The sequence below is a fragment of the Thrips palmi genome, unplaced genomic scaffold (assembly GCF_012932325.1).
Source record: "Thrips palmi isolate BJ-2018 unplaced genomic scaffold, TpBJ-2018v1 HiC_scaffold_4, whole genome shotgun sequence".
NCBI classification, from domain to species: domain Eukaryota; kingdom Metazoa; phylum Arthropoda; class Insecta; order Thysanoptera; family Thripidae; genus Thrips; species Thrips palmi.
In genome coordinates this window covers 1,496,900-1,520,955 of record NW_023144631.1, presented here as the reverse complement: position 1 = coordinate 1,520,955, position 24,056 = coordinate 1,496,900, and the positions used below count along the sequence as shown (strand labels likewise).

The window sequence follows — 24,056 nt, the reverse complement described above, 5'->3', positions numbered from 1 at the left end:
CGCGCGCCGTGTTGCGCCCCGCCTATCTACGGCCAACTCGGCTGGATTAGCGACGCGGGCGTGCCCCGCCCCGCCCCGCCCCGCCGACCTCACCCCGATCTGCAAACTTTCCGCCATTTGTAACCCCCGGGCTTCGATCACTGACTGTATCAGCCCGCCCCGTCCGGCCCCGCCCCGCCCCGCCCCGCCCCGATTCCTCTCCTTGCCATCCCTGCCGCCGCTGCGTGGCTCCGTGGCCGCGTGGCCGCGCGACCTCGCCGGCTACAAATTTGCATTTTTCGCCGCGCACTGACTGCCTTTATCGCAACTCCAAATCCCGATTACGGGCCGCTGGCTTGGCGGGTCGCGGGGGTGGCGGGGCGGGCCGCGATGCCAGTCGGAGGAAACGGTCTCGACGGCCTTGAGGGAGCGCGCCGAACAAACTGCATGACAGGAATCAGGCCAACAGGTTCGCTCTGGCTGTCTCTCTCGGCCTCTCGGCGCAGGCGTCCCCACCCTCCTTCCCCGGGCTGCCCGTAGCGAGGCTGGCAGCGAGGCTGGCAGCGAGGCGCGGCTGTTGACAGGGACAACTTGCATGACGGGGGCCTCGGCGGGGGGGGCGGGGCCGCGACGGATGCAGGCAGATTACACAGCGGGGCGCGGCGGGGCGCGGTGGCTGCTGATGAATGCAGCGGCCCAACATCGCCCCATGATCGATCGCCGCACCACCGGCCCGGGGCACGGCGGGGCACGGCCGCATCAATGTCCTCCGGCACGGCACGGCACGGCACGGCAGGGCACGGGTCTCGTCACCGCGGCCCGCGGTTTGCGTCCCGGTGGGGCCGCATCGACAAATACGCACGTGCGGCGGCGTGCCGTCGTCTGGGGGCCTCACTGCGCTCACTGCACGGCCTCACCCCGGCCCACCATTAGAGGCCGTTCGGCACAGCGACGCACACGCGCCGCGCGTGCCGTCTCTCTCGCACTCGCAGAGCGCCGCGCCGCGGAGTCGCCCTGATGACTGGATAGCCTCTGCCGTCGTCACGTCGTTATCGGGCGGCCCCTGACGGGCCGACGGGCCGGGCCTCGCGATGCAGGCGGTATGAGACAAACGACTTGGAAAAACAAAAACAACAACTAAAGCACACAGCGAGGACAAACAGGGTTCCCGCTTGATCAATGGGGCGGAACGTCAGGGGGCATAATTGATGGCGATGTCGCACCAAATTATACGTGGCGCCGCGCGGCTGCGGGCACACACGCGGAGTACCAACACGAGCCGAGCCGAGCCGAGCCGGACCGGCTCAGTAAGCACAGAGCGAATCAGGCCCACGGGCAGACAGGGTGGCTGCAGTGGCGTGGTGCACGGCGCAGAGCCCACCTCGGCCGGCACCGAAATTAAAAACGAAAACAAAACAAAACAAGAACAAGGCCAGGGGGAGCAACACCACATTCTGCATGCGAAAGAGCCCGCTAAGCAGACGATGCGGTACGGTGCGGTACGGCAGGGCGAGCCCTCCACGGGATTATGTTATGAATGCATGTACGCGGGCAAGAGGGCGCACAGCACTCTGGCAGTTTGAAAGTGGGTCCCGTGTCGCCTGTCTCTGTTTCCGGCGTCGGGTGAGAGATGAGTGCACCCACCTTCAGTGCGCAGGCTGCGAATCTGCGTCTCCAGCGGGCGCAGCGCGTTCAGCGGCAGGTTCTCCAGGTAGTTCTGACTCAGGTCCAGCGTGCGCAGCTTCTTGAGCGGCTTGAACGCGTCGCTGGCCACGCTGGCGATGTGGTTACCCGCCATGTGCAGCTCCTCCAGCGAGTCCAGGTGCCGGAAGGTCTTCTTGGTGACGCGGGTCACCTCGTTGTGCGACAGGTCCAGGATCTGCAGCGACTGCAGGTCGGCGGGGAACTCGTCCGTGTCCTTGAGGTGGTTGTGGGTGAGGTTGAGCACGCGCAGGAAGCGCAGGCCCTGCAGCCGCTCCTGCGGCAGCATCTCCAGCACGTTGTGGCTCAGGTCCAGCGTGAGCAGCTTGGGCACGGAGCGGAAGGCGCCCGGGGACACCCTGGCGATGCGGTTGCGGCCCAGGAAGACGTGCAGCAGCGCGGGGAAGGCGTCGAAGTCCGTGGACGTGATGAGGGTGAGGTTGGTGGCGCGGATGTGCACCTCCTGCAGCGCGGGGAAGCGGACGGGCGCGCTGCCGGCCGGAGGCGCGGGGTCGTGGATGCTGGTGAGCGGGTTGGCCGTCAGGTTGAGCCACTGCAGGGACGGCAGGTTGCGCTCCGACACGGCCTCGCCGGGCAGGTGCAGGAAGCGGTTGGCGGACAGGTCCAGCTGCCGCAGCGACGCGGCGGCGTGCAGGAAGTGCGCGGGCACGGCGGACAGCTGGTTGCCGCTGAGGTCCAGCAGCTGCAGCCGCGTCTGCGCGGCCGAGAAGGCGCCGTCCAGGGCGGCGATGGCGTTGTCGCGCAGCACCAGGTCGCGCAGGTTGTGCAGCTCGGCCAGCTTGCCGGCGTCCAGCGCCGTCAGCCGGTTGCCGGACAGGTCCAGCAGCTCGAGGCTCGACATGTTGGCCAGCGCGGCGTACGGCACGGCGGCCAGCCGGTTGCCGCGCAGCCGCAGCTCGCGCAGGTTGTCCACCGCGTCGAACAGGTCCGCGTCCAGGCCGGTGATGGCGTTGCCGGACAGGTCCAGGCGGCGCAGCCGCCGGTTCTCGGCCAGGAAGCCGGCGGGCAGCTGCGTCACGCCGCAGCGGTCCAGGAACAGCTGCTCCAGGCTGGGCAGGCCGTGGGTCGCGTTGGCCGGGAAGCCGCTCAGGTCGTTGCCGGAGGCGCGCAGCACGATGAGCGTGGGCACGTGCAGGTCCAGCAGCGCCCGCGCGTCCAGCAGGTTGTCCTCCAGGTTGAGCTCGTGCAGGCTGCCCAGCCCCGCGAACGTGCCATTGTCCACGCGCCGCACCGAGCAGTTGCGCAGGTTGAGCATCTCCAGCGGCAGCCCCTGGTCGAACACGCCCTCCGCCAGGGCGGGCAGCGCGTTGTCCGAGAGGTCCAGCGCCTTGAGCTTCCGCAGCGTGGCGAAGCTGCCCGTCTCGATGGACCGCAGCCCGTTGCCGGCCAGGTTCAGCTCCTCCAGGTCACCCAGGTCGGCGAAGGTGCGCGTCGACACGTTGGCCAGGCGGTTCAGGCTGAGGTCCAGGAAGCGCAGGGCCTTCATGGGCTGGAACGCGCCGTCCTCGATGGCCGAGATGCTGTTGTTGGTGAGGTACACGCGCTGGATCTGCGACAGGTCGCGGAACAGCGCGCGGCCTACACGCGTCAGGCGGTTGTGGCCCAGCCACATGATCTGCACGCTGGACTGGCCGCGCAGGCTGTCCTTGTGCAGCGCCGTGAGCGTGTTGGCGTCCAGCTGCACGGACACGAGGGAGTGCGAGTCGTGCAGGAACACGTCGCCCAGCGCGGCCAGGCTGTTGCCCTGCAGGTTGACGTGCTGCAGGCTCTGCAGCGACCGGAAGGCGCCCGGCGCGATGCTGGCCAGCGCGTTGTTCTGCAGGTGCAGCTCCAGCAAGTGCGGCAGCGGCTCGAACACGCCCAGCTGGATCTCCGTCAGCTTGTTGTTCTGCAGGCGCAGCTCCCGCAGCGCGTGCGCGCGCGTGAACGTGCCGGGCTCGAGGCGCGCGATGCGGTTGTCGTCCAGGCTGAGCGACGTGAGCTTCTCGCTGCGGGCCAGGGCGTCGCGCGGCACCGCCGACAGGTAGTTCTTGCTGAGGTGCAGCTGCGACAGGTTGGGCAGCGTGGTGAGCGCGCGCGCGTCCAGCCGCCGGATGGCGTTCTGCTGCAGGTACACCACGGTCAGCATGTACGAGTCCGTGAAGGCGTCGCCCGGCACCTCCAGGATGTTGTTCTCCGACAGGAACAGCTCCCGCAGCTCGGGCAGCTGCTCGAACACGCCGCCGATGTGGTGCACGTGGTTGTGGCTCAGGTCCACGGAGCGCAGCTTCTTGTTGGCGCGGAAGGTCTCGGCGTGCAGCAGCACGATCTTGTTGTGGCTCAGGTCGATGAACTCGAGGTCGCGCAGCGAGCGGAACGCGTCGCGGTGCACCGTGCCGATGGCGTTGTAGTGCAGCGTCAGGGTCTTGAGGGCGGGCATGGGGCGGAACGCCTCGCCGGGCAGCTCCTCGAAGCTGTTGGAGCTCAGGTCCACGAACAGCAACGCGCGCAGCTCGGAGTGGCCGTCGTCCGGGATGACGGTCACCTCGTTCCACGCGAGGCGCAGGCTCTGCAGGCGCACCATCTGGCGCAGCGCCGTCATCGGGAAGGTGCGCAGCTTGTTCTCGGCCAGGTCCAGGTCCGTGAGCGTGTCCTCCAGCCCGGCGAACGAGTACTCGGACGTGCGGTTCAGCAGGTTGCCCTTGAGGTTGAGCTTGGTGAGCTGCAGGCCGTGGAAGCAGTAGCTGGGCAGGTCGGCGATCTGGTTGGACTCAAAGTCCAGGTGGCGCAGCTCGGACAGCCCCGCCAGCGCCTTGCGCGGCACCTGCTGCAGCCGCGCCGCCACCACGCTCAGCGACACGAGGTGCGCGCGCAGCCCCAGGAACACGTCCTCGCTCAGGTCCTCCAGGTTCGAGTTGGAGATCTGCAGGCTGCGCACCACGGCACCCGGGGGGAAGAGGTCCGCGGTGAGCGCCGTCACGCCGGCGTCCAGCTCGTACACGCTCAGCGACTTGACGGGCTCCGACACGAGCTGCAGCAGCGCGCGCAGCGAGCCCAGCGACGCGCCCTGGCACTCGAGGAAGAGCGCGCCCTCGAACGAGTAGCACGGGCATAGCTGGTTCTCGGCCAGGGACGGGCAGTCCGCGGAGCACGGCGCCGAGGCCAGGAGCAGCAGCAGCAGCGGGGCCAGCGGCAGCAGCGGGGCCAGGGAGAGACTCATCGCGCCGCCAGGGCCCATGGCACCGCGAGCGGCACCGCCATGCTTGGGGTGTCAGCCTGCCGCACCTGCAACAAAAACAAAACAGTTGGCCCTGTAGCGCAGTGGATAGTGCGTCGGGTTTCAAATCCGAAGGTCACGGGTTCGATCCCTGCACAGATTTCTTTTTTGCTCCACAGCATTTCTCTTAGCCAGCCATTCCGCCGCCCGGCGTCCTGGCTTGGCAGAGCCCTGCATTCGGACCGGCCGCCAAGAGGGACTGGCGACCCCAAAGCCCATCGCTCAGCCGGAATGGTGACACTTTGCGAGATTCAGAGATTCACGTGACCGAACCAATTTCAGCTTAAAGGCGGTGCTAATGCAGGTAGTGCATCGCGGGCCATTGTGGCCGGTAATCTATGGGTGTGGGGGCGTGCGTGCCGGCCCAGCCAATGCATCACGTGGCCGCGGAGGACGAACTGCAGCCAGGACTGCGGCGAGCCGGCACCCCGGGGCCACGTCGGGCCATGCCGGCCGGGGCACCGCACCTCCACCGTGCCAGCGCGCTTGGCTCGGCCAGGCTTCGTCTTCGCCACAACGGCGAGCATGCCGGTCACGGACCGCGGCCCCGCGGCCCCGCAGTCTGAAACCACGTCCTGCAGCGCGGCAGCGCCTGGCAGCGCCCTCCCGCGAGGCGCGGCGCACGCCGGTACTACATCTCTCGGAGGTAATTTTCATGGAGATATCTCGGGCCTCCCCGTCCTTCGCGACGAGGGTGCGACAGAGAGGGAGAGAGAGAGAGAGAGAGAGAGAGAGAGAGAGAGAGAGAGAGAGAGAGAGAGAGAGAGAGAGAGAGAGAGAGAGACACGACCGGCGAGCGGTCCAAGCGCCGCGCCCTTAACGAGGTCATGTGCACTGAGCCGGGCAGGACGACGGCAGGACGGCCAGGGCCGAGTCAACTCGGCGAGCGCAGAGATATATTTCATTTCCACCGTGAGAGCAACCTCCCAGACTCCCTCAGCGCAACGGGGGGACGCGGCGGGGACTCTCCAGGCGGCCGCGGCACAGGGGCCTCCAGGGGCCTCCAGGGGCCGCTCGAAGCATCAAGGGCCAAAACTTGAGCAGCATTCATTACTCTCCAATTTGAGAAAGAATTTATGACTGTACATCCATCCAGCACTACGCAGCCCTTAGACCTTCGCCGACAAAGCGGTTATGTAAACAAGTTTTGCCCCCCACCCCTTTCCCCATCTCACCTTCCACTTTCTCCAACCCTTCCCCAATCCCCCCCTTGTTTTTCTTTGGTGGGGGTGAGGGGAGGGGGGCAGGGACGCGGGTAGGAGGGGGCTAATTAAAAGCTCTCACCGACTTAGTTTTGGTCGGGTTGGCAGCGCTGTTCGGAGCGTTTTCTATTAAGTAATTCTCGAGTGCAGCGCGGCGGCGCGGCGGCGAAAGCCGGGGGAAAGGCTAGCGTCGCTGGCAGCCTTTCGGCGGCGCCTTTCCAGCACGGCCAGCCAGCGCCAGCCAGCCAGCCAGCGACGAGTTAGCGGAGTTTGAAGCTAAGTCATCAGGCTTGTCATCCGATTACGGGACATCGCCGAGCGCCAAGCGAGCGGAGAAAGGAAAGGGGGAAGGGGTACACAAAACGACCCCGATATGCTCGTCGCCCGTGCTGGTCGCGTCGCCGTCACGGCGTGGGTCGGGGCGGCTCGATCAAGGCTTCAAAGGGGTTGCGACGCTCTCTCTCTCTCTCTCTCTCTCTCTCTCTCTCTCTCTGTCTCTTTCTCCCTCTCTCTCTCCTCTCTCCACACACACATGTACACACACACACACTCGCACGAAAATGATGCTCCAATTCATTGGGCAAATTTACGTCGGCTCCGCCAAAGTGGACGCCATAAACAACCCGATTAAGCGGCTCGGTTGAGCGGTTGAAGGCGCAGCCAAGGCGAGAGGCCAAGGCGCAGCGAGTTGGGCGTTCGGCTCGCCCTGCCGCGGCCCGCCACGGCCCGCCACGGCGCCATGCCTCATTAGCGCCGATAGTCAAACTGAAACGGGGTGAATAGAAAACCGCAGCACTTCGCGAGGAATAAACCTCCCCAAGGAGAGGAGAAGACGAGAAAAAAACCCTCAATGGAGGCACGCGCTGGTGGCCTAGCTATCCGCAACCCTGTTTGGTTGGGCTCGAGGCCCCGCCGCCGCCACCGTGGCGGTACCGCGCCGCGCCACGCCCCGTCGCGCCGGGGTTCGTGGGTTCAACTCCCGGCGACGGCGGCGCGACTCTTGGTTTTCTCGCCGTTCGTCTTCGTCTGACAGCGCTGGGAGTGGCGGCGCAGCAACAGCCGCCCCTGCCGCTTAGTGGCCTTCCTTGTTTTCACCATGACCGCCCGCCTCCCCCAGTTCTTTCCGCTTCGCCCCTCGCCCGGCGTGCTGCCGTCTTCCAATGAAAACCCTCCGCGAAACGCTCCGCGCCATTTAATTTCTCCCGCCAGATAAATAAATGGCTTCCGACGCAAAAAGGCCAAACAGGCCGCGGATCCGTTTATCGCTCCGCCTTGCAGTGCAGCGCCGCTGCGCCCCGCGGCGAGTCCGGCCGACGGTTTGCGGCCAAACACAGTGGATCCCGAAAAAGCGATCCGGCTTCGGGACGGTCCGGGAGCCCTACAGTGCAGCTGCACGCGGCGCGCGCGGCGAGACGGCGCCACCACACTGCCGGACCGCGCAATAAGCGCGCCCAGAAATTAATTAAAAGGCCGCCGTGATGTACGAGGCGCGGCAGAGAGAACGGAATCAGCGCGCACTTCTTGACTCCAGCACCAAACAAGATTATACAAAATTACTGCGAGGGAAAGCAAAAAAGAGGACGGAATGAAAAGAAGAGTGCGCTGCTCCCGTCGTCTGCGACTTTGTCCGAAGTTGATGTGTCCCAGTAAAGTGAGCGTGCGTGCGTGTGCGCGCCAGGCAACCACACGGGGGGCAGAAACTTGTTATGCCAGACTCTGCAGGAAGTCTGTCGCTCCTTTCAAACTGTCCCCAGTCTGCGCATGCGACTTGCCCGCGCGCGCGTGTGCGAGTGCGAGAGAGATGGGGAGAGCGCCCCGCGAAGGCGCTGCCTGGTGCGCCACTGGTTACTGAATCACTTGACTTGTTGTCGTGATCAAAGCGCCAAACTCCGAGTACACGCTCCAACGCTACAATGCGCGACAATGTCGGAGCCGCCGTGGACATTCCGAGACTGGGGGAAAAGGGGGGGGGGGAGCGGAAGGGAGTGCGTCTGCGAAGTTGAAGGACGTCCCGACGGCCCCCACTAGTCACCCAGTTTCGGGCACAGGACCGCTCGCAGGCTCAGCCCGAAGGGCGCCGAAGGGCCTGGTCGTGGTCGGAGTGCTCCAGGCTCAGGGCGGCCCGAGCGTGTTCGCAGTGCTTCGACGCCGCAGCAGCGCTCGCACTAAGCCACTCAGCCAACAGCAGCGCGACTCTCCTCAGACACTCGGGCCAAGCCCGGGCCAAGCAGGGACAAGCCCCAACAGTCCTTCGTCAAAACTATACACACCGTCCGTCCGCCCGGCGTCGGGCCGTGCGGGGCCGTGCGGGGCCGTGCCTTGACAGCGGGTAAGATGTCCACCCCCTCCCCTCGGCCCCCGGTGGCCGCAAACTTAGCATCCCCCTCCCTTCCAGCGTCCCAGTGACGAGGAGCGCTAATTCGCCACGACCCGGGACCGCCAGGCCGCCAGGCCGCCAGGACCCAGGTCGCCGAGAGGCGCTCGGCTCCCCGAAGGCCCTGAGGCCCGAAGGCAGCCCGAGCGGCAGCCGAGTCGCGCGCCTTGTTCGGATTATCCATCCGAGCCGGCCGACGAAGCTGCTGTGAGAAAGCGAGCCGCGCCGTGCCGCGCCCACGGCGAAATGGGACTAATTCCCATCTCTTGAGATCTCGTTAGGCAGAGGGATGCGCGCGGAAACGCCACTGTGAAAGGCGTAGAAGGCAAGGACGCCGCGCCGCCCCGCTTTGGCCTCGCCCGGCCTCGCCACGCGCCGCGCTCCGCGAGCGCCTGCCAACGGCGGGGTAGGCCGCCCGCTCAGCGGCCGTGCGCCGCCCCGGCCGCGCTGCCTACCTCGCATTACCATTACCACTAGAGGCTAGGCCACACGGCACGACCAACAACTTTAAGAGCCGGCGTCTCCCTCACCGAGGACGTCATAGGGGCACGTCACGTTTTAAAATTTGATTTCCCATGAAGCAACATCGTCGTCGCGGCATTAGCGGGTTTGCAGCTCCATGCGCCGACTCGGTGACTCACACGACGACGACGGGCCCGTCCCGGTCCCCCACCACTCGCAACTTAGTCGCCAGCGAGCCTCGTTGGCTGCCGTTGGCTGCCGCTGGCTGCGGAGCCGGAAGCGTCCGAGCGTGACAGAGTGGCGTGTGCGAGTGAGTGCGCAGGCCGCGTGGGGCCGAGGAGCAATGCGGTGGGACAGGCAACACAGAGCGCTCGCTGCAGCGGCCGGAATGCAGCAGGCCGCGTGAGTGTGTGTGTGTGCGTGTGTGTGAGGGGGCCGGAACGGAGTAGCTCAACGCGGACACCGTGTACCGGATACCGAGAGGGAGGGAGGGAAGTAGGGGGCGAGGTCCGACCCACCGCCACCCACCACGCGCTCGCGCGGAGACTGTCAAATACGAGTCGAAAAGATGTTTCAGGACCAGCGCGCGGTGCGGGACTGCCGCGAACTGCTGCTGCGAGCGCCGACGTGCTCGCCATGGCAGCCCACACACACAGGCGCACACACTAACTCACACGCACGCAAACAACCAGCACCGTTTCCCCGCTGCAGCGACGTGGAACTCGCCGACGTGTTCCTGGCCAGCAGGTGGCATTCCCCAAGTTGTTGGCATGCAGGGCGCGAGGCGGCGCGAGGCGAGGGGCCCAATCCGCGGAGGGCGGGGAGAAGGTGGCGGTTGGTGTTGGCGGGGTGTGCGAGAGGTCAAGGGGGCTAGGTGCGCGGCCAGGCCACGCGGCCAGGCCAGCGCTGCCTGCAAAAGGAGCCGGCCTGCCCCCCCCCCCCCTTTCCCCCAGCGGCCCTCCAGAGTCCGGGCTCCAGCCGCTCCAGCGCGGGCACAAGAGTACTCCAGGCTCGCTGGTGTGGAACTGGAGTCTGGCACCTGGCGCGGCGCTACGTTCAGGTCGGTTCAGGCCGTAGCGTTGCGCACTGCAAGAAAAAGTGTGAATAAGTTTCACCGCGGTTTACACCGTTTGCACTTCACTCTTCGCAAGCTTATGGTGCGTTGGCCTCGAGTGCGACTCGCCTTCTCGACCTCGACTCTAAAATCGACGCCCGCCGGCCAAAGAGCCCCGAGGGTCGTGTTCGTCGTTCTGTCTCTCTCGCACCCACGGGGCGTCCCACACGCAAAAAAATAAAAGTCAGTCCAGAGCTAAATTTCTTACTTGGCATTTTTTAGCACCACAGCTAAAAAAATTGCAACTCTGCTAGCGACCTCTGCTGAGTAGCGCTGCTCCTTTAGTTGAGGGTCTGCCGGAGGTCGGCTTTCCCGGAACCTATATTTCTGGAGGATTCGGCTACTTCAGTTTGCTGCAGTGCTAATCAATGACTACAAAATGAGATTTACAATGCAGCAAAAATGTTTAGGAGATAGGGCAGGGCTACGTTCGTTCCGTGGCGCTTCGCTCGCGCTGATGGCTAGCAGTGAGAGAAGGGTTAGTCGTGGAACGGATGCTCCACGTAATCGATTCGTGTCAACGCGCATGGTCAGCAATTTTTGAAGTCTCTTGAGACACGACTGTTCCGGAGGAGAGTCACGTCTCAGGGCGGCTGGTCCGTCGTAGACAGATGTCCCCGTGCCTTCTAATAGTAATCCTAATCATGAAGATTTCTACAGTGCGAATGCCGTTAGAGTTATTTTCAATTTAACTAATCTCCGTTTTCGCCAGAGCTAAATTTACCCAGCTAATAATTTTTAGCTGTGTGGCTAAAAATTTAGCTGGGCGTACACAGCTAGATAAATTAGCACTGGTGCTAACTTTTGAGCTCTGAGGCGATTTATTTTTTTGCGTGCGCAAAGGTGCGAGAGGGACAGCGCTTCGCGACCCTATTTCCCGCGCAATTCGACCAACCGGCTGGCTTCCTGGCAGGCAGGCATGTGTCAGGCACGCTCGCTGTTTTTGCAGGACTTGGTGGGCCTGTTTTTGTGGCGGTCAAGCCGTCAAGCCCGACCGCGCTCCCCTCGTCCCCGTGGAGGCCGTCAAGCAGCCCGCGCAGCCCGCGCAGCCGCCTTCATAAATTACTCCGCCCGCGTCGTTCGCTAAACGCGGTTGCAGAGCAGTATCCGCCCGCGTCGTAGAGCGGGTAAAGAACACGTTAAAACCGCCTCGACGCCAAAAACGCACTTCCAAATGGGAAAGGTAATTTTGGCAGAAGCACTGGCGCCGGTTCGGTACTGCTCCGTCTCGTCGGCGGCGAGCACGGCGTCAGACTGAGCCGGGCACGGCACCGCCGGCACGGCATGGCACGGCATGGCACGGCACCACCGACCGGCAACTCGATTAATCTTGCCGCCAGCTAAAGAGCGGGCCGGCCCAGCAGACTGATTCCGCGAGTCGTTTTCGTCGCTCTGTCTCTCTCGCACTCATGGGGCGTACCGTAAAGGTGCGAGAGAGACAGGGCGACGAAAACGACTCGCGGAATCAGTCTGCTGCCCTGGCCCTGCCGGTCGCGCTGGCCCATCCTACGCGGCCGCTAGTTTTTGGGGCCGCGGTGAACTGTGCGCCGACGGCAAACTCGATTGCGCTCGCGTCGCCCCGCAGGCTGACTCCGGACGGTTCTCTGTCTCCCTCGCACTCACGGGGATTGCCGCAGGCGTGCGAGAGAGACAGAGAAGGGCCTGTTCGGAAGCGCCCGCCCCGGACGGCCGACTCCAGCAACTCGCTCGCAACAACAGCGGCCAACAAAAAAAAAAGAACGGCTAACGAAATGGCAGTCGGCGGGTATCAGAGAGAAGGCCTCTGCATTTCATTCGTCGTGGAGTTCTTCCTCCCAGACACGCAGCCACTGTCTCCTCGACACGACACAGGCCGCGGTGGAGGCGTGGGCCTTGGAGGACCAGACGCAGGCTGATTCCGAGAGTCGTTTTCGTCGCGCTGTCCCTCTCGTACTCATGGGGCGTGCCGTATGGTCGCGAGAGAGACAGCGCGACGAAAACGACTTTTTGAATCAGTCTGCTGGTACAGCCAGGCACATCGCGCTGGATGGAGCCGTTCGCTGAAGCAGCCCAAATCTGCAGCAGCAAGCCGAGCGCTGAAAGCACACCAACATCCCTTCCCCTTTTCTTTCCCCCGCGCCCTGGATGACGCTGCCGAGCAGGCTGGAGGTGGGTTTAGCTTGCGTCCGCCGGAATGGCTCTGTTCGTATTCTTATTTGAGTTTATTCCGTTTCATTCCAAGTTTGCCCGCTAGCTCGCGGAGAGGGCACGCCGGCAAGCGTTGCTGTGGCGTCCTTTCTTTTCGCATCGCCCCGCCGCCGCCGCTGCTGCTGCTCCTCCTCCGCTCCAAGCAGCCTCCCGCCTCGGCAACAACTCCCCGCCGAAGCGCCCGCGGCCCGGAGATACAGCGCCGCGCCCCGCCGCGCCCCGCCCTACCGCAAACACAGCTAATCATCAGGCCGACGCAAGCACGCCCCGGCCGCCCTTGCGCGAGGCCAGCAGGGTGGTACACTGTACTGTGCACGTGCAGCCCGTGAACTGGGTCAGGCGGCACGGCGGCACGGCGGCACTGCGACAGGCAAAGGCTCATACTGGGAAGAATAAATATCGCGAGCCTCCCAGGAGTAAGGCTCCTAGATGAAAGGGGGCGCCGCGCTGCCCGGCCTCCACCGGTCTTCTAGCCCACTGTGCCCGGGCGGGGGGTAGTTGAGTGGACGCCGTGCCCGCACGGTCACGACGGCGCGCGTGATGACGATTCGGGGAGGGCAGTGGCGCGGCCAAATGAATGGAGCTTGAAGCGGGCGGGTCGGGCTGGCCGGGGAGACGACCAGGGAGTCCCTGGCAGGGACCCCCGCCGTCAAGCAGGCCAAGCAGGCCAAGCAGGCCAAGCAGGCGGAGTGAATGATCCGAGACGGACGGGTCGGGTCGATCTGGCGGACTGGCGGGGAAAAGGGGGACATGATTAGGCAGTCCGGATCAAGGGCGGGTCCACCGCCGACTCCATCACGACGTCCACCTCCAGGCCTCCAGGGCGGGGAGGTGGAAGGGCCTGGAAGGGCCTGGAAGGGCGAGGCTGGCGGCGCCATCTTCTGGAAGGCTGGAAGGGCGCCGCGCTTTCCAAAGGGCCAAAGGGCCGCACGAACGCGTGGCGGCGGCATTTCTCATTCGACGCGGCGAGGCGGCCTCCCCTTTCAGTGTGGGGCCGCGAACCGCACCGCGCGAACCGCGGCGCAGCGCAGCGGCGAGGCGCGGCAGTGCGGCCTCCAGCGTCACTGAAGGCCGAAGCGGCGATCCTCCTTTTTTATTATTTTATATTTTCCTTCCATTTGCGGGAGATTTGCGCGCGGCCACGCCTCCGCCTCGCCTCGGCCCGGGCCGCGCTGGAAGAGTGTCGCCATAAAAGAGGGAACGATTCACCGCTGGACTAGTTCCAGCGGGCCAGCCAGGGCCCCGGCCGGGGTCGCACGGCCCAGCATATTCCCCGTTCAATTCCACCTTTTTTTTCCTTTTCTTCTCTGCGGCGTGCCTGGGCTGGCCTGGGCCGTAATGCGGTACTTGTACCCACACCGCAAACGCCGCTCCGGGGAGCAGTAAAGCCCGGCGAGGTGTCGTACGCCGTGCGCCCCGCGCGCCGACCGAGGCGACGACCGCCTGGAGTCCAGCGCCGCTCCAGCGACGCTCCAGCCAAGTGCGAGGTGGGGCGGCCGGGCTGCCGCAGCCGATACGGAACGGACGGGGAAAATTGAATGGTCACGCCGGGCGAGGGTCCGCGTTACAGGGACAACGGCAGCTGCTGCTGCGCGCGGCCCGGCGACGGCGTCCTCAACAAGGTCGTCGTCGTCTCGTCGAGCGGATTGTGCCTCCGGCATTGGGGAAGGAAGCTAAGCGAGGGTGGGCCGAGCTATACCCTTCTTGCTTCCGCCGTGCGCTTCCAAAAACCACATAAATTCCGTTCGTTACAACACGGCGGCAGAGCGACGGCGCCGCCGAGGGAGTCCCCTGGCCTTGTTAGTCGCCCACCGCCTGCACCGGGGCACCGAACTACCGCACCGGGGCACGCGGTAGCAGGCAGTGGCACGCACGCCGTGCCGCTATCTCCCATCTGTCCTTGCCCCGCCCCACCTGGCGCGCCCCGCCCCGCCCCGCCCCGCCACGCCGCCCCCGACGACAATGCCGGGCGTTCAATTGTTGGCGCGGCTCGCGTGATATGATGCGGAGTCGTAACAATGCAGCCCCCGCCTGCTTCTCGGCGAATAAGGGTGCTCGAATTATCCAGCGGCCCCGCCGGCCCCGCGCCCCGCCCCCTGCGGTGTCTTTCAGCCCGCTTTCAGGCAGCCGGGGCACAACGCGCCACCGCGCCGCCGCGCCAGCTGACGGGGGTAATCTTTTCATCGTGCTTCCCACGTGCACCCCTTCCCCTCCCCCACCCCGCCCTGCCCGGGTCCTGCCACATTCTGCTACTTACGCCGCGCCGCGCCGACTGGTGCAAGGCCCGCCGGCCCCGCTAGCAGGCCCGACGTGTTCTTTGGACCGCTGAGAAACGAGCCACTATTATTTTTGCGCGGACCGCGCGCCGCTGTAGCCACAAAGCGTGCCTGCCTGCGACGACCGGCCCAGCCAGGGCCCAGCCGAGGGACCAGGACCGGCCAGCGCCTTCGTCGCTCTGTCTCTCTCGCACTCAGGGGGCGTCCCGCACCAGTGCGAGAGAGACGGAGCGCGGCTACACACTGCTGGGGTTTCAATTACCGCCGCCAAAAAGAAGGAGAGGGGGGGGAGGATATTTCGCGCCGTCCTGAATACATTCCGCGGTCGGAGGGAATACGTCCACATCGAGAGGAGGGGCAGGGCCGCCATGGCCGCCAGGGCGGTTCAATTTGTGCGGACGGCACGGCACGGCACGTCACGGCACGGCGCGGCACGGCACGGCGACGGCCCCGGCTTTCAAACGCGCCGCCAATGAGTTCCTCTCCTCACTTTTCTTTCCCGGCACCTTAATTGCCCGGGGAGAGGGAGGCCCCTCCCGCGGCCACGGCGTTTGCCGCGTTTCGTAGTCGGTGCACGGCCTGCGGCGCGGCGGCCCGCCGTCGCTCTGTCTCCCTCGCACTCACGGCGCGCCCCCAAGAGTGCGAGAGAGACAGAGCGGCGAAAACGACTCTCGGAATCAGCCTGCCGGCACGCGGGTGTCGCCGCGCCGCCCGCCGCGCCGTCGTGGTCGTGGGGCTGAGCGATTCTTCCTCCAGGAGCCGAGCCGGGCCGGGCCCAGGCGTTTGCATGGCAAGTCCGCGGAGCGCAGAGGCGCGGCGGCACAGCCACAGAGCAGGGCGCTTGGCGACGCCGGGCACGTCGCCATCCCGGCAGCGCCTCGCTCAGCCTCGCTGCTTTCGTTTGCCTCCACTTCCGGTCACCGATTTTGATTTTATTTCGCCAACAGTATGGCGGCTGCGCCAGGCTGCGGCCCCCCCCCGCCAACGAGGGTGTCTCTCCGCCAACCGCGCGCGGATCCATAGCGGGCCGAGCACGCGCAAGCAGCGGCGGCACTAGAAAGAAAGAAAGGGACAAAGGAGGCACGCCGTCGCCGGGACTCGAACCCACAGCCTCAGCGCAGCGAGCGGACGGCGCACTGCACGCGCGTGCACGCGGAGGGACTGGTTTATTTTGCCGTTTGCAGGAAGGAGCCGTTTGCGTCTGCAGGGCCGATGTGGCTGCCTCTGCGGAGCGCGCTTATCGGAGCAAGATTAACAACGAGAACCATTAGGGTGGCAGCGGGGCGCCACGCCACGCCACGCCACGCCACGCACGGCAAGATGGCGCGCGGGATAGGCGCGGGGGACCAAAAGAAAAGGGGGGAAAAGAACAGCAAAAAAAGAAAAAGTTAAGCTGAGGTTGTGAACATGAAAGCAGATGATACGTTTTACGAGGCATCGGTGTCACCTCGCACTTGCTAGCGCGAGACATTTTGGTTCACGCCAAATAGTGTGAGACCGTCTCTGAATTTGCAGTGCACCTAGACGTGTCTTTAACTTTTCTGAGTCAGTTTTCAGGTACAGGTGTCGCCTCCTAAAAAGTGGCAAAAACACGCGCGCGAAGCGGCGGCGACACCTGTCCCGCCGTCGCGCCCCTCATGTCTTATTCCGCTGCAAGCACAAGAAGTGCGCCACGGTTTAGGTAACGCGGCCGGGCCACCGAGCGACCAAGACAAAGTGCGGTGCTCTCTCTTTCTCCCTCGATATATCTTTCTCTCTCGCTCTCCCTCCGACAAAGACCCGGCAGCAGGGGCGCGGGCTGAAAGGCGCGGCAAAAGAAACTTTAAAACGGATGGGGGAAGGAAAGGGAAAGGGAGGGGGCGAGAGAGAGGGATGAAGGCGAGAAAGAGAAAACACGAAAAGAGCGCAAGGACGTCGGAAAGTTTCCGCTCCCCGGTGGATGGAGGCGACGGTGCGGCGGTGGCGGCCACACTCAGGTGTGAGGGGCTGGTAAATGGAATCATTAACACAGCCTCGGGGACACGGGACGGGCCGAGCGACACGCGGCCCGCAGCCTCGCCGTGACGGCCGATGGATTGCCCAGCCCGAGTTCCAAGTTCGAATCCCCCCCCCCTCCCCGCGGAAGCAAACGCCGTTTCTTTTCCGCCCCTCCGCTCCGCCCTGGTTCCGCCCCCGCGAGCGAGCGAAGGTGGCGAAGCGGGAAGGAGCGTGTGTGGCGTGGGATAAGGAGGGAAGGGGCTGCGAAGACCACAGCTGCAGCCTGAGCCCCCCGATATGCCAGAGAGAGACGGCGAGAGTAATCGCACGTCACTGAGGCGCCAGGCGCGCGAAGCGATGTGCCGAACGCATCAAACGCACACACTCGCACACTAACGCCAGCATCCGCGAGAGCTCGAGAGCGAAGAGGGTGGGTAGAGAAACAATAATGTAGGTCACGGCAGCTCTCACCCTCTCGGACAGGCCGACAGGCCAGCAGCACCACACCACCCTTGTCATTGGGTATCACCCTCGCGCCCCGCCGGCGCCCCGGCCGGGTACGTCGAGCGCCCCGCCGTGGACGTGAACGTGGCCCCAGGGGGCGGAGCGGCACGCCGCAAGGAACCTGTTGAGGGGCCCCGCAGCTGCAGCGGCCCCGCGGCCTCCTGGCGGGGCTGGCGGGGCTCTCGGCGTCTCGGGGGAGCAGGCCGAGGCTGGCGGTGATGGCCGCCGAGATGGTCGAGGCAGTGCCGCGCCGTGCCGCGCCGTGCCGCCCATCCGATCCCCTGATCCCGTAGCCCGTTGCCGACACCCCGCGGCGCCGAGGCCGGCCGGCCCCCGACCCAGATATCGGACCGTCACCTCTTGATCCCATGCTGGTCTACGTGGCGGCGGGGGCGGCAGGGGCGGCGGGGGCCCGATCCCACGACGGGGTGTTCCGTTCAATTCGCCCTTTTCTACGAGGGCCAAAGGGCCCGCCGTACCGTACCCCTGGGCGGACCTTCGCGGCTCGGGTAGCTGGCTGCTCACTCCCCACCCACTGACCTGGGCGCAACTCCAGCAGCAGCGCCACGGACGGGGCCGCGTCGGTGGAAGCCGCCATCGCCATGGCCATGAAGGGCGCGCCGCAGAGAGACCCCGGGGGACACTCCGGACCCTCCGCCACGTCCCGACGACGCTGCAGCCCGTCATGCAGGCCGTCAAGCAGCACGTCACGGCCGCTGCAGTCACGGCGGACACACCAGCACCAGCGCGGCAAGCTGGCAGTCCGCCTGGCGGCAGCCTGCTTGGGATTCATGCGCGCTTTCTTGTAAATGTATTCCGTGGCGCGGCGCTAACATCCGCCCACGTGCCGCCCCCACCCCACCCCGCTGCAGAATCACAGCGCCGCCGTAATTACCAATGCCGCCCCCGCGCCGCCCCCGCGCCGCCCGCGCCGCGCGCACCGCACCGGAAGCAAACTCGGAGAGCATCGTGACCGACTCTCCTTTCTCGTTCCCTCCTGGAGCACGCGCCAAAAATCCAGCCTCCCCCTCCCCCTACTTCACAACCACCGCGCCGCTTCCCGCAAAATATACATTACTACTTTATTGAGAGTGCCGGGGCGTGGCTGGGCGGGGCGGGGCGGGGCGGGGCGGGGCGCGCAGCGACAGTAATAACAAGCAGCCGCCGCTCATTCATCGCGGAGCCCCATTCCGCGTCTGCGGACCTAAAAAGGCCGCATCGCTTCCATCTGCCCCTGCCGGGAAGCGAACCCGCGGCCTCTGCCGCCGACGCTGCCGCCGCGGTCGACGCACCAGCACGTACAGCGCTAACACCATTAAAAGTGCGGGGGCCCCTGCCTCGCTGTCGCGCGGCCCGGCGCGGCCCCGCTGTGCCGGGCTGCCGCCACCGCCGCGGGGCGCGTCACTCCGCTGGGGAGCGGCGTGGCGGCAGCGGCAGGCTTTCCAAACAAAGTTTTTGGCGGAATGTCGCATCGCACCGCGAATAACGCGCGCCAAACAGATGGGCGGCGACGACTTTTTTGCACGGATTCGGCAGCATTGTTTGATGACGCCCAGCCGGGCCGCGCCTGGCCGCGCCGCGCGAGTTTGTCGCCGTTTGTGTGAGTGAATGTGTGTGTGTGTGTGTGTGTGTGTGTGTGTGGACAAAAGGCGGCGTGACGATAGAGCGGCGATAGAGCCGAGCCGCGATTTGTCCCGAGAAGCTCCTTCTCCCCCCTCCTCCTCCCTCACGACGACGACGCCGTCTTTGTCCGTCGGAGAGTCTCAAAGTCTCAGAGCCGCGCCGCGCCGTTGTCTTCGGCCCCTCGTTTGTCTCCCCGACGATGCGATACGTGCAGTGAACGGGCAGGACCTACAGCGCCGTGTCGGGGAGGTGGGGGCGGCAGGGCCGCGGCCTCCTTGAGGAGCAAAGGGCGTGGCAGGGCGGCGAGGGCGAAGGGAGAGCGGCGGCCACTCCAAGCCAGTGGCGGCACCGAGAACACAATGCGGAAGAGAGTTATGCAGCCGGGTGGGTAGGGCGGACACACACACACACACACACACACACACACACACACACACACACACACGAGACCCTGGGCTTGCGGACGCGATATCCCACTCACACCGCCTGGAGCCAGGTAGGTCCGGGTCGGTGGAGGTGGAGGGTCGCCGCGGCCCGGAAGTCGTTGGGGCGGGGGCGGTGAGGGGGCCGCGGGGGCCGGGGTGGACACTCGACCCACCGCCCCACACTGGCAGTGAACCAGGCCGGCCACACCGGCACCTCGGCCCTGCTTTTGGGCCGCCAAGGGATGCAGCCCTGTGAGGATGGCGTTCGGCCTGCAACGCCCTGGAGGCCCTGCACCCCACGGGGCACAATCGGGTGGCCCCCTTTCTGTTTGGCCCAGCCCGGTCGGCGGCGCTTTGGTCGCTCCGTCCCTCTCGCACCCATGGTCGCCGTCCGGCCGTAGGGGTGCGAGACAGAGAGAGATAGAGAGAGGCCCCAAAGAAACAATGGCCTCGTCAGGCGAGCAGCGGCCGGCCACAGATAGCGGCCTCAAGGTAGGCGACCCGGAGCGGAGAGTGTGCTGGCTGGCCGCCTGGCCGGGGCGGCGCCCCAGTCTGGTAGTGATCCATCACGGCCCCCTTACCCCGTCGCGGCCCAGCCCGGCCCAGCCCGGCCCAGCATCCGGCCGGGCCGTGGCTTACGCTAAATTGCGGCGCGGCGGGAATGCGCGGCACGGATTGACAACGCGTCCATCTTCTGGCCGGAAGCCCCTCCAGTGCCGCCACCGCACCACCGCGCCGAGCGGCGACACTAAAGGTGAAAAATGCGCGCGGCTGAGGCCGAGGATCGGGCCGGGGTGCGAGAAAGGCGGCGGTAAAGCCGCGTGGCGCTGTGCGACGGCGACGTCACGTTGTGCGACGTGAGGCTTGCGACAGGCTGCCTGACATGATCGCACGCACGCTGCTGCGCCATGCCTCGCCTCGCCTCGCCTCGCCGAGAGCGACTCTACATCAAACTCGCCCGAATTTCCTCTTCCGCGCTGCCGGCTCTGGCTCTGCCCCTCCCTCCACCGGCTCCCGTCTTTGTTCTGGCCGCGGCGGCGGGAGCGTATACAGTACTCGGAAATGGCCGGCAGGGCGGCGAAAGGACGCCAAGCGGCACGGAGAGAGTTCGGCCGAACACCCTGGCACATTGGAAACAGCCCCAACTGCGACGGGAATATTTGGCTACAAATTTGGGGTCGCGAGCCGAAAAAGGTTGAGAACCGCTGTCTTAGAGTTTTGGCCGCCTCCGCCGGTCTTCTGGCCCACTGTGTGGCGCCGAGCCAGGACGCCGGGTGACGCCGGGCGACGCGACGCACAACTCAATCCCTGCAACGCAATAAGCCGAGTCAATCCGGAAGCGGAATAAGAGGACGCGGCACTTCCGGATGCGTGGCGTCCCTCAGCGTCGCGGCGCCTCCCTCGTCGCCCTCGTTGCTGTCTTTGTTTTACGCCCCGCCGTCCGCGTTACGGCCGCCGCCACGGCACTGCCTCGCTACGGCACTGCCAACCTGATGCGCTTCACACGTGCCCACGCCTCGCAGCCCCGCACTCTGGGGGGCGCGTGTGCAGTGCGGGCGCGTGCGGCGCTCCGGAACCACGACTCCGGACCCCTTGTAGTACCTCTCCTAGAACGGCCTCTAAATCTCAGCAGAAGTGCATGCAGCCTCTACGACGGTTTACTATCACTGAAGCATGGAATTGAATTGCATTCGAGTACGATACACTGCCAAATGAACACGTGACCTTGCGACGCCTCTCTGAATGCAAAATGCAATAAAAAAATGTAAAGTTTCGGGGAAGCAAAGCCGCGCTTCCATTGAAATCGAAACGGGAGGAGTCGGTGTTATGAGTGGCGCTGCAGTATATCTCTTCCAGTTTCAACGCTTCCGGCAATCAAATACAACAAAAAACGCAGAGAAAGCGCAGCGAAAAAAAAAACAACAACAAAATAATCCGTAAACAAAGAGAGCGGTGTGGAGCTCGGCCGATACAGCGGGCTGCCGTGCCGGGTCACTATCGGGGGAATTTATAAACAAGCGTCGGTCCGGTCGGATGATGTGTGGAGTCGCGGCGCCGGTTCTGCTGGTGGTGCTCTCTCACCGCATCGAGTGCCGGCTAATTGTTATTCATTCGGCGGCCGGCGGTTCGCGACCCGCCGCCGCGTTATTGGAATTTGGCGGGAATAAAATGGCGGCACTTTCGGCGCGCGAAAAGGGGGAGGGGGAGGGGGCGCCCATGTCCTTGGCTGGCAGGGAATGGGAATGGCGTCCCCACGCCCTCATCACACACTAAACTCGATTCACCCGATCGGAATTCAAGTAGTTTGGCTCCCGAGGGGTCCGGGGCTGCCTGCCTGCCTGCCTGCCGCCAGGTGGAGGGGCACACCTGCATCGCCACGCCGGGTGCAAAAAAAAAATAGAAAGAAGAAAAAGGCGAAAGAAAAAACGAGAATAAGAGAAAGCTGCCCAGCCATTGGCAGGCAGTCCGCGCCGAACGTCGTCCGCCGCAATCTCCATCAAGATATTGGTGCTCGTTTCGCCATTTGCTTTCCCCGTCACCCGCGCCAATTTCGACTCCGTCTGCATGTCTCTGTCTGGGTCGCCGGCCTACCAGAGGGCCGGCCGGCCCGGCCGGAGCGAAGGTGCGACGGAAATAATAAGCCCGATAATTGTTATTCCGAGCGGAGTGACGGGCGGGGCGTGGCGGGGCGGGGTGGCTAATGGCAAATTTAAAACGACGCCGCCAAAAGAGCGGGCCGGCGCTGATGAAAAGACTTGACGCAGCAGCACAGCCAGCACAGCCAGCACAGCGGCAGATGGGAGGCACCTGGGCGTGTCGCCTGCCGTTGGGGGGTTGGCGGGGGTTGGCGGGGGTGGGCGGGGGCGGGCGGGGGTTTGCCGGGGGTGGCAAGACAGATGGCTCTGCGATTACAGTAATTATGAGCGCGCTTTGGCCGTGATGAGTGCCGCAGCGTCGCAGCGTCGTCGAGGCGAGGAAGGCGCCAAAGAGCGACTCCATCCATCGTGTTGCAGGCAGCGCGACGACGATGACGACGACGACGACGACGACGACGGGCAGCGCAGCGGCGACGCGTCCAGCTCCATTTTGCGTTTGCGCCGCCAGCAGCGACAGCAGCGACACTGTTTGCTCGCATTCGTCTTTCCGCCGCATGCCCGCCCGCTCACGGCGACGCTGCTTGCTTCTGCCGGCTCGGGATTTATTGCACGGCGAGCGTCAAACGGATGCTATTAGGCCAGACGACGCCGTGCTGACGTCACGGGGCGATGCCGCTCGCTGGAGGCGCGGCGACGCCCTTACCCAACGAGGCACGACAGGTGTTCGCACTGCATTGGCCGGGCTGCGACCGGCCAGGTCCCAACAGAAGCAGCTGTGACTTCGCTCGTCTCAACTGAAGCTGCGATCGACTTTATTGACATTTTTCGGCGGCCGGCCAGTTTGAAGAGCTCCACATTTGACGATGATACGTTTGCAAACGGAGCTGGAGGGGGAACTTAACTTCATGACATCATGAAACACTCTAGTGAGATAGCTTGTCGCTGCTGCAGAGCCATCGGACCCGTCCCGTCTCTAAGCAAGCAAAAGGCCTCTCCTCTCCTGGCAGAGAGGAAAATGAATCATTCCTAGGAAAGGCAGGGAACAACAAATATAAATAACCATCTCGACTCGGGTGCCAGGACAAAGCGCGGCCCTTGGCTCTAACTGCCCCCCCCCCTTTTCTCTCGCGTCTCCCCGCCGCTGATGCGGAAAAGAGTGCCTCTCCAGCGTCACGGGGTACACGGCGTATCCGGCCAACGCGGCACATTCGCAACGGCAGAATCACGCCACGCAGCGGCCCGATTCTGACACAGTCGCTCTCTCTCTCTCTCTCTCTCTCTCTCTCTCGCACTCGTGGGAGCGTCCGGCGTTCCACAGCGGGTGCGAGAGAGACAGAGCGCGACGACGCCGTTTTCCGGAGCCAGGCCGCAGGCTGGCAAGGCAAGGCGGCGGTCGGGGGATTTGGCGGCGGGATGGTGGCGTATCACCTTCACTGCAGGGCGACGCGAGACGACGTCAAGGCGACGCGGCGCCCCGCCCCGCCCCGCCCCGCCCCGTGTGAGGCAGCCCCTGCCCGCTTCGGCAGGCCGTGAGCCCCCTCCCCTTCCTGCTGCTCTCTTCCCAGGCCACGTGCCTGTTTGCTGCGCTTGCAATTACCGGCCATATAAATCGGCCGGCCTTGCCCTTGGCAGCCCTTGGCAGCCCTGCAGTCGTCGCTCCGTCTCTCTCGCACCGATACGGGACGCTCCACGAGTGCGAGAGAGACAGACCGTCGGAACCAGTCCGCCGCCCTCAGGCTGCGCGCGGGCTGTGCGTCCCCACAGGATGCGCGGGCGGCGCGGCGGCGGGGTGAAGTGGAGCCGGACCAAGCCGGACACCGGAAGTGGAGGGGAGGGACAATGGGCGGCGCGGATTGGTCGCCCCAGGATGACGGTGTGGTTTGGGAGGCAATCGACGTAATTTAAGGAGGTGGGGGGCGGCAGGGCACCGGGAGCTGACCAAGTTTAATCCAGGCGGCATCCCGTCCTCAAAGTCCGAGGTGGAGTGCCCTTGCCTCGCCTTCTTGCGCCTCCGCAGCAGCAGGACTACCTCACCCACTCCGCCCGCCCCGCCCACTCAAACCGACGCGCGACTAGTGCCGGGCCTCGACAAGCCGGCCAGGCGCAGCCAGTCTGGCGCACCCTCCCCCACACAAAGCCACTCCGAAACGGCTCTGTCTCTCTCGCGCTCACGGCGCACCGCCCGTGGGACAGGGAGAGAGGGAGAGAGCGAGAAGGGGAGGTTCCGGAAGTGGACCCGGATAAAGTGGCCGTGAGGACGGGGCGTCCCATTTGCAATTTGCAATTTGCAATCGGGGAATTACAACCGGAAGCCATAACGGCTGGGCCGACAAAGCCACTACCAGTGCAGCGCCATAG

General features: G+C 65.0%; 1 protein-coding gene across 1 annotated transcript in view; it reads right to left on the bottom strand.

The window, feature by feature from the left end:
* The window catches only part of LOC117649797 (protein artichoke), a 79,083-nt gene that overhangs the window by 8,675 nt on the left and 46,352 nt on the right, over positions 1-24,056 (bottom strand). The window contains exon 2 of the mRNA XM_034392866.1: positions 1,624-4,965. Coding sequence (XP_034248757.1) covers positions 1,624-4,918 — 3,295 coding nt within the window. The 5' untranslated portion in view covers positions 4,919-4,965. The remainder of the gene's footprint in view (positions 1-1,623; positions 4,966-24,056) is intronic.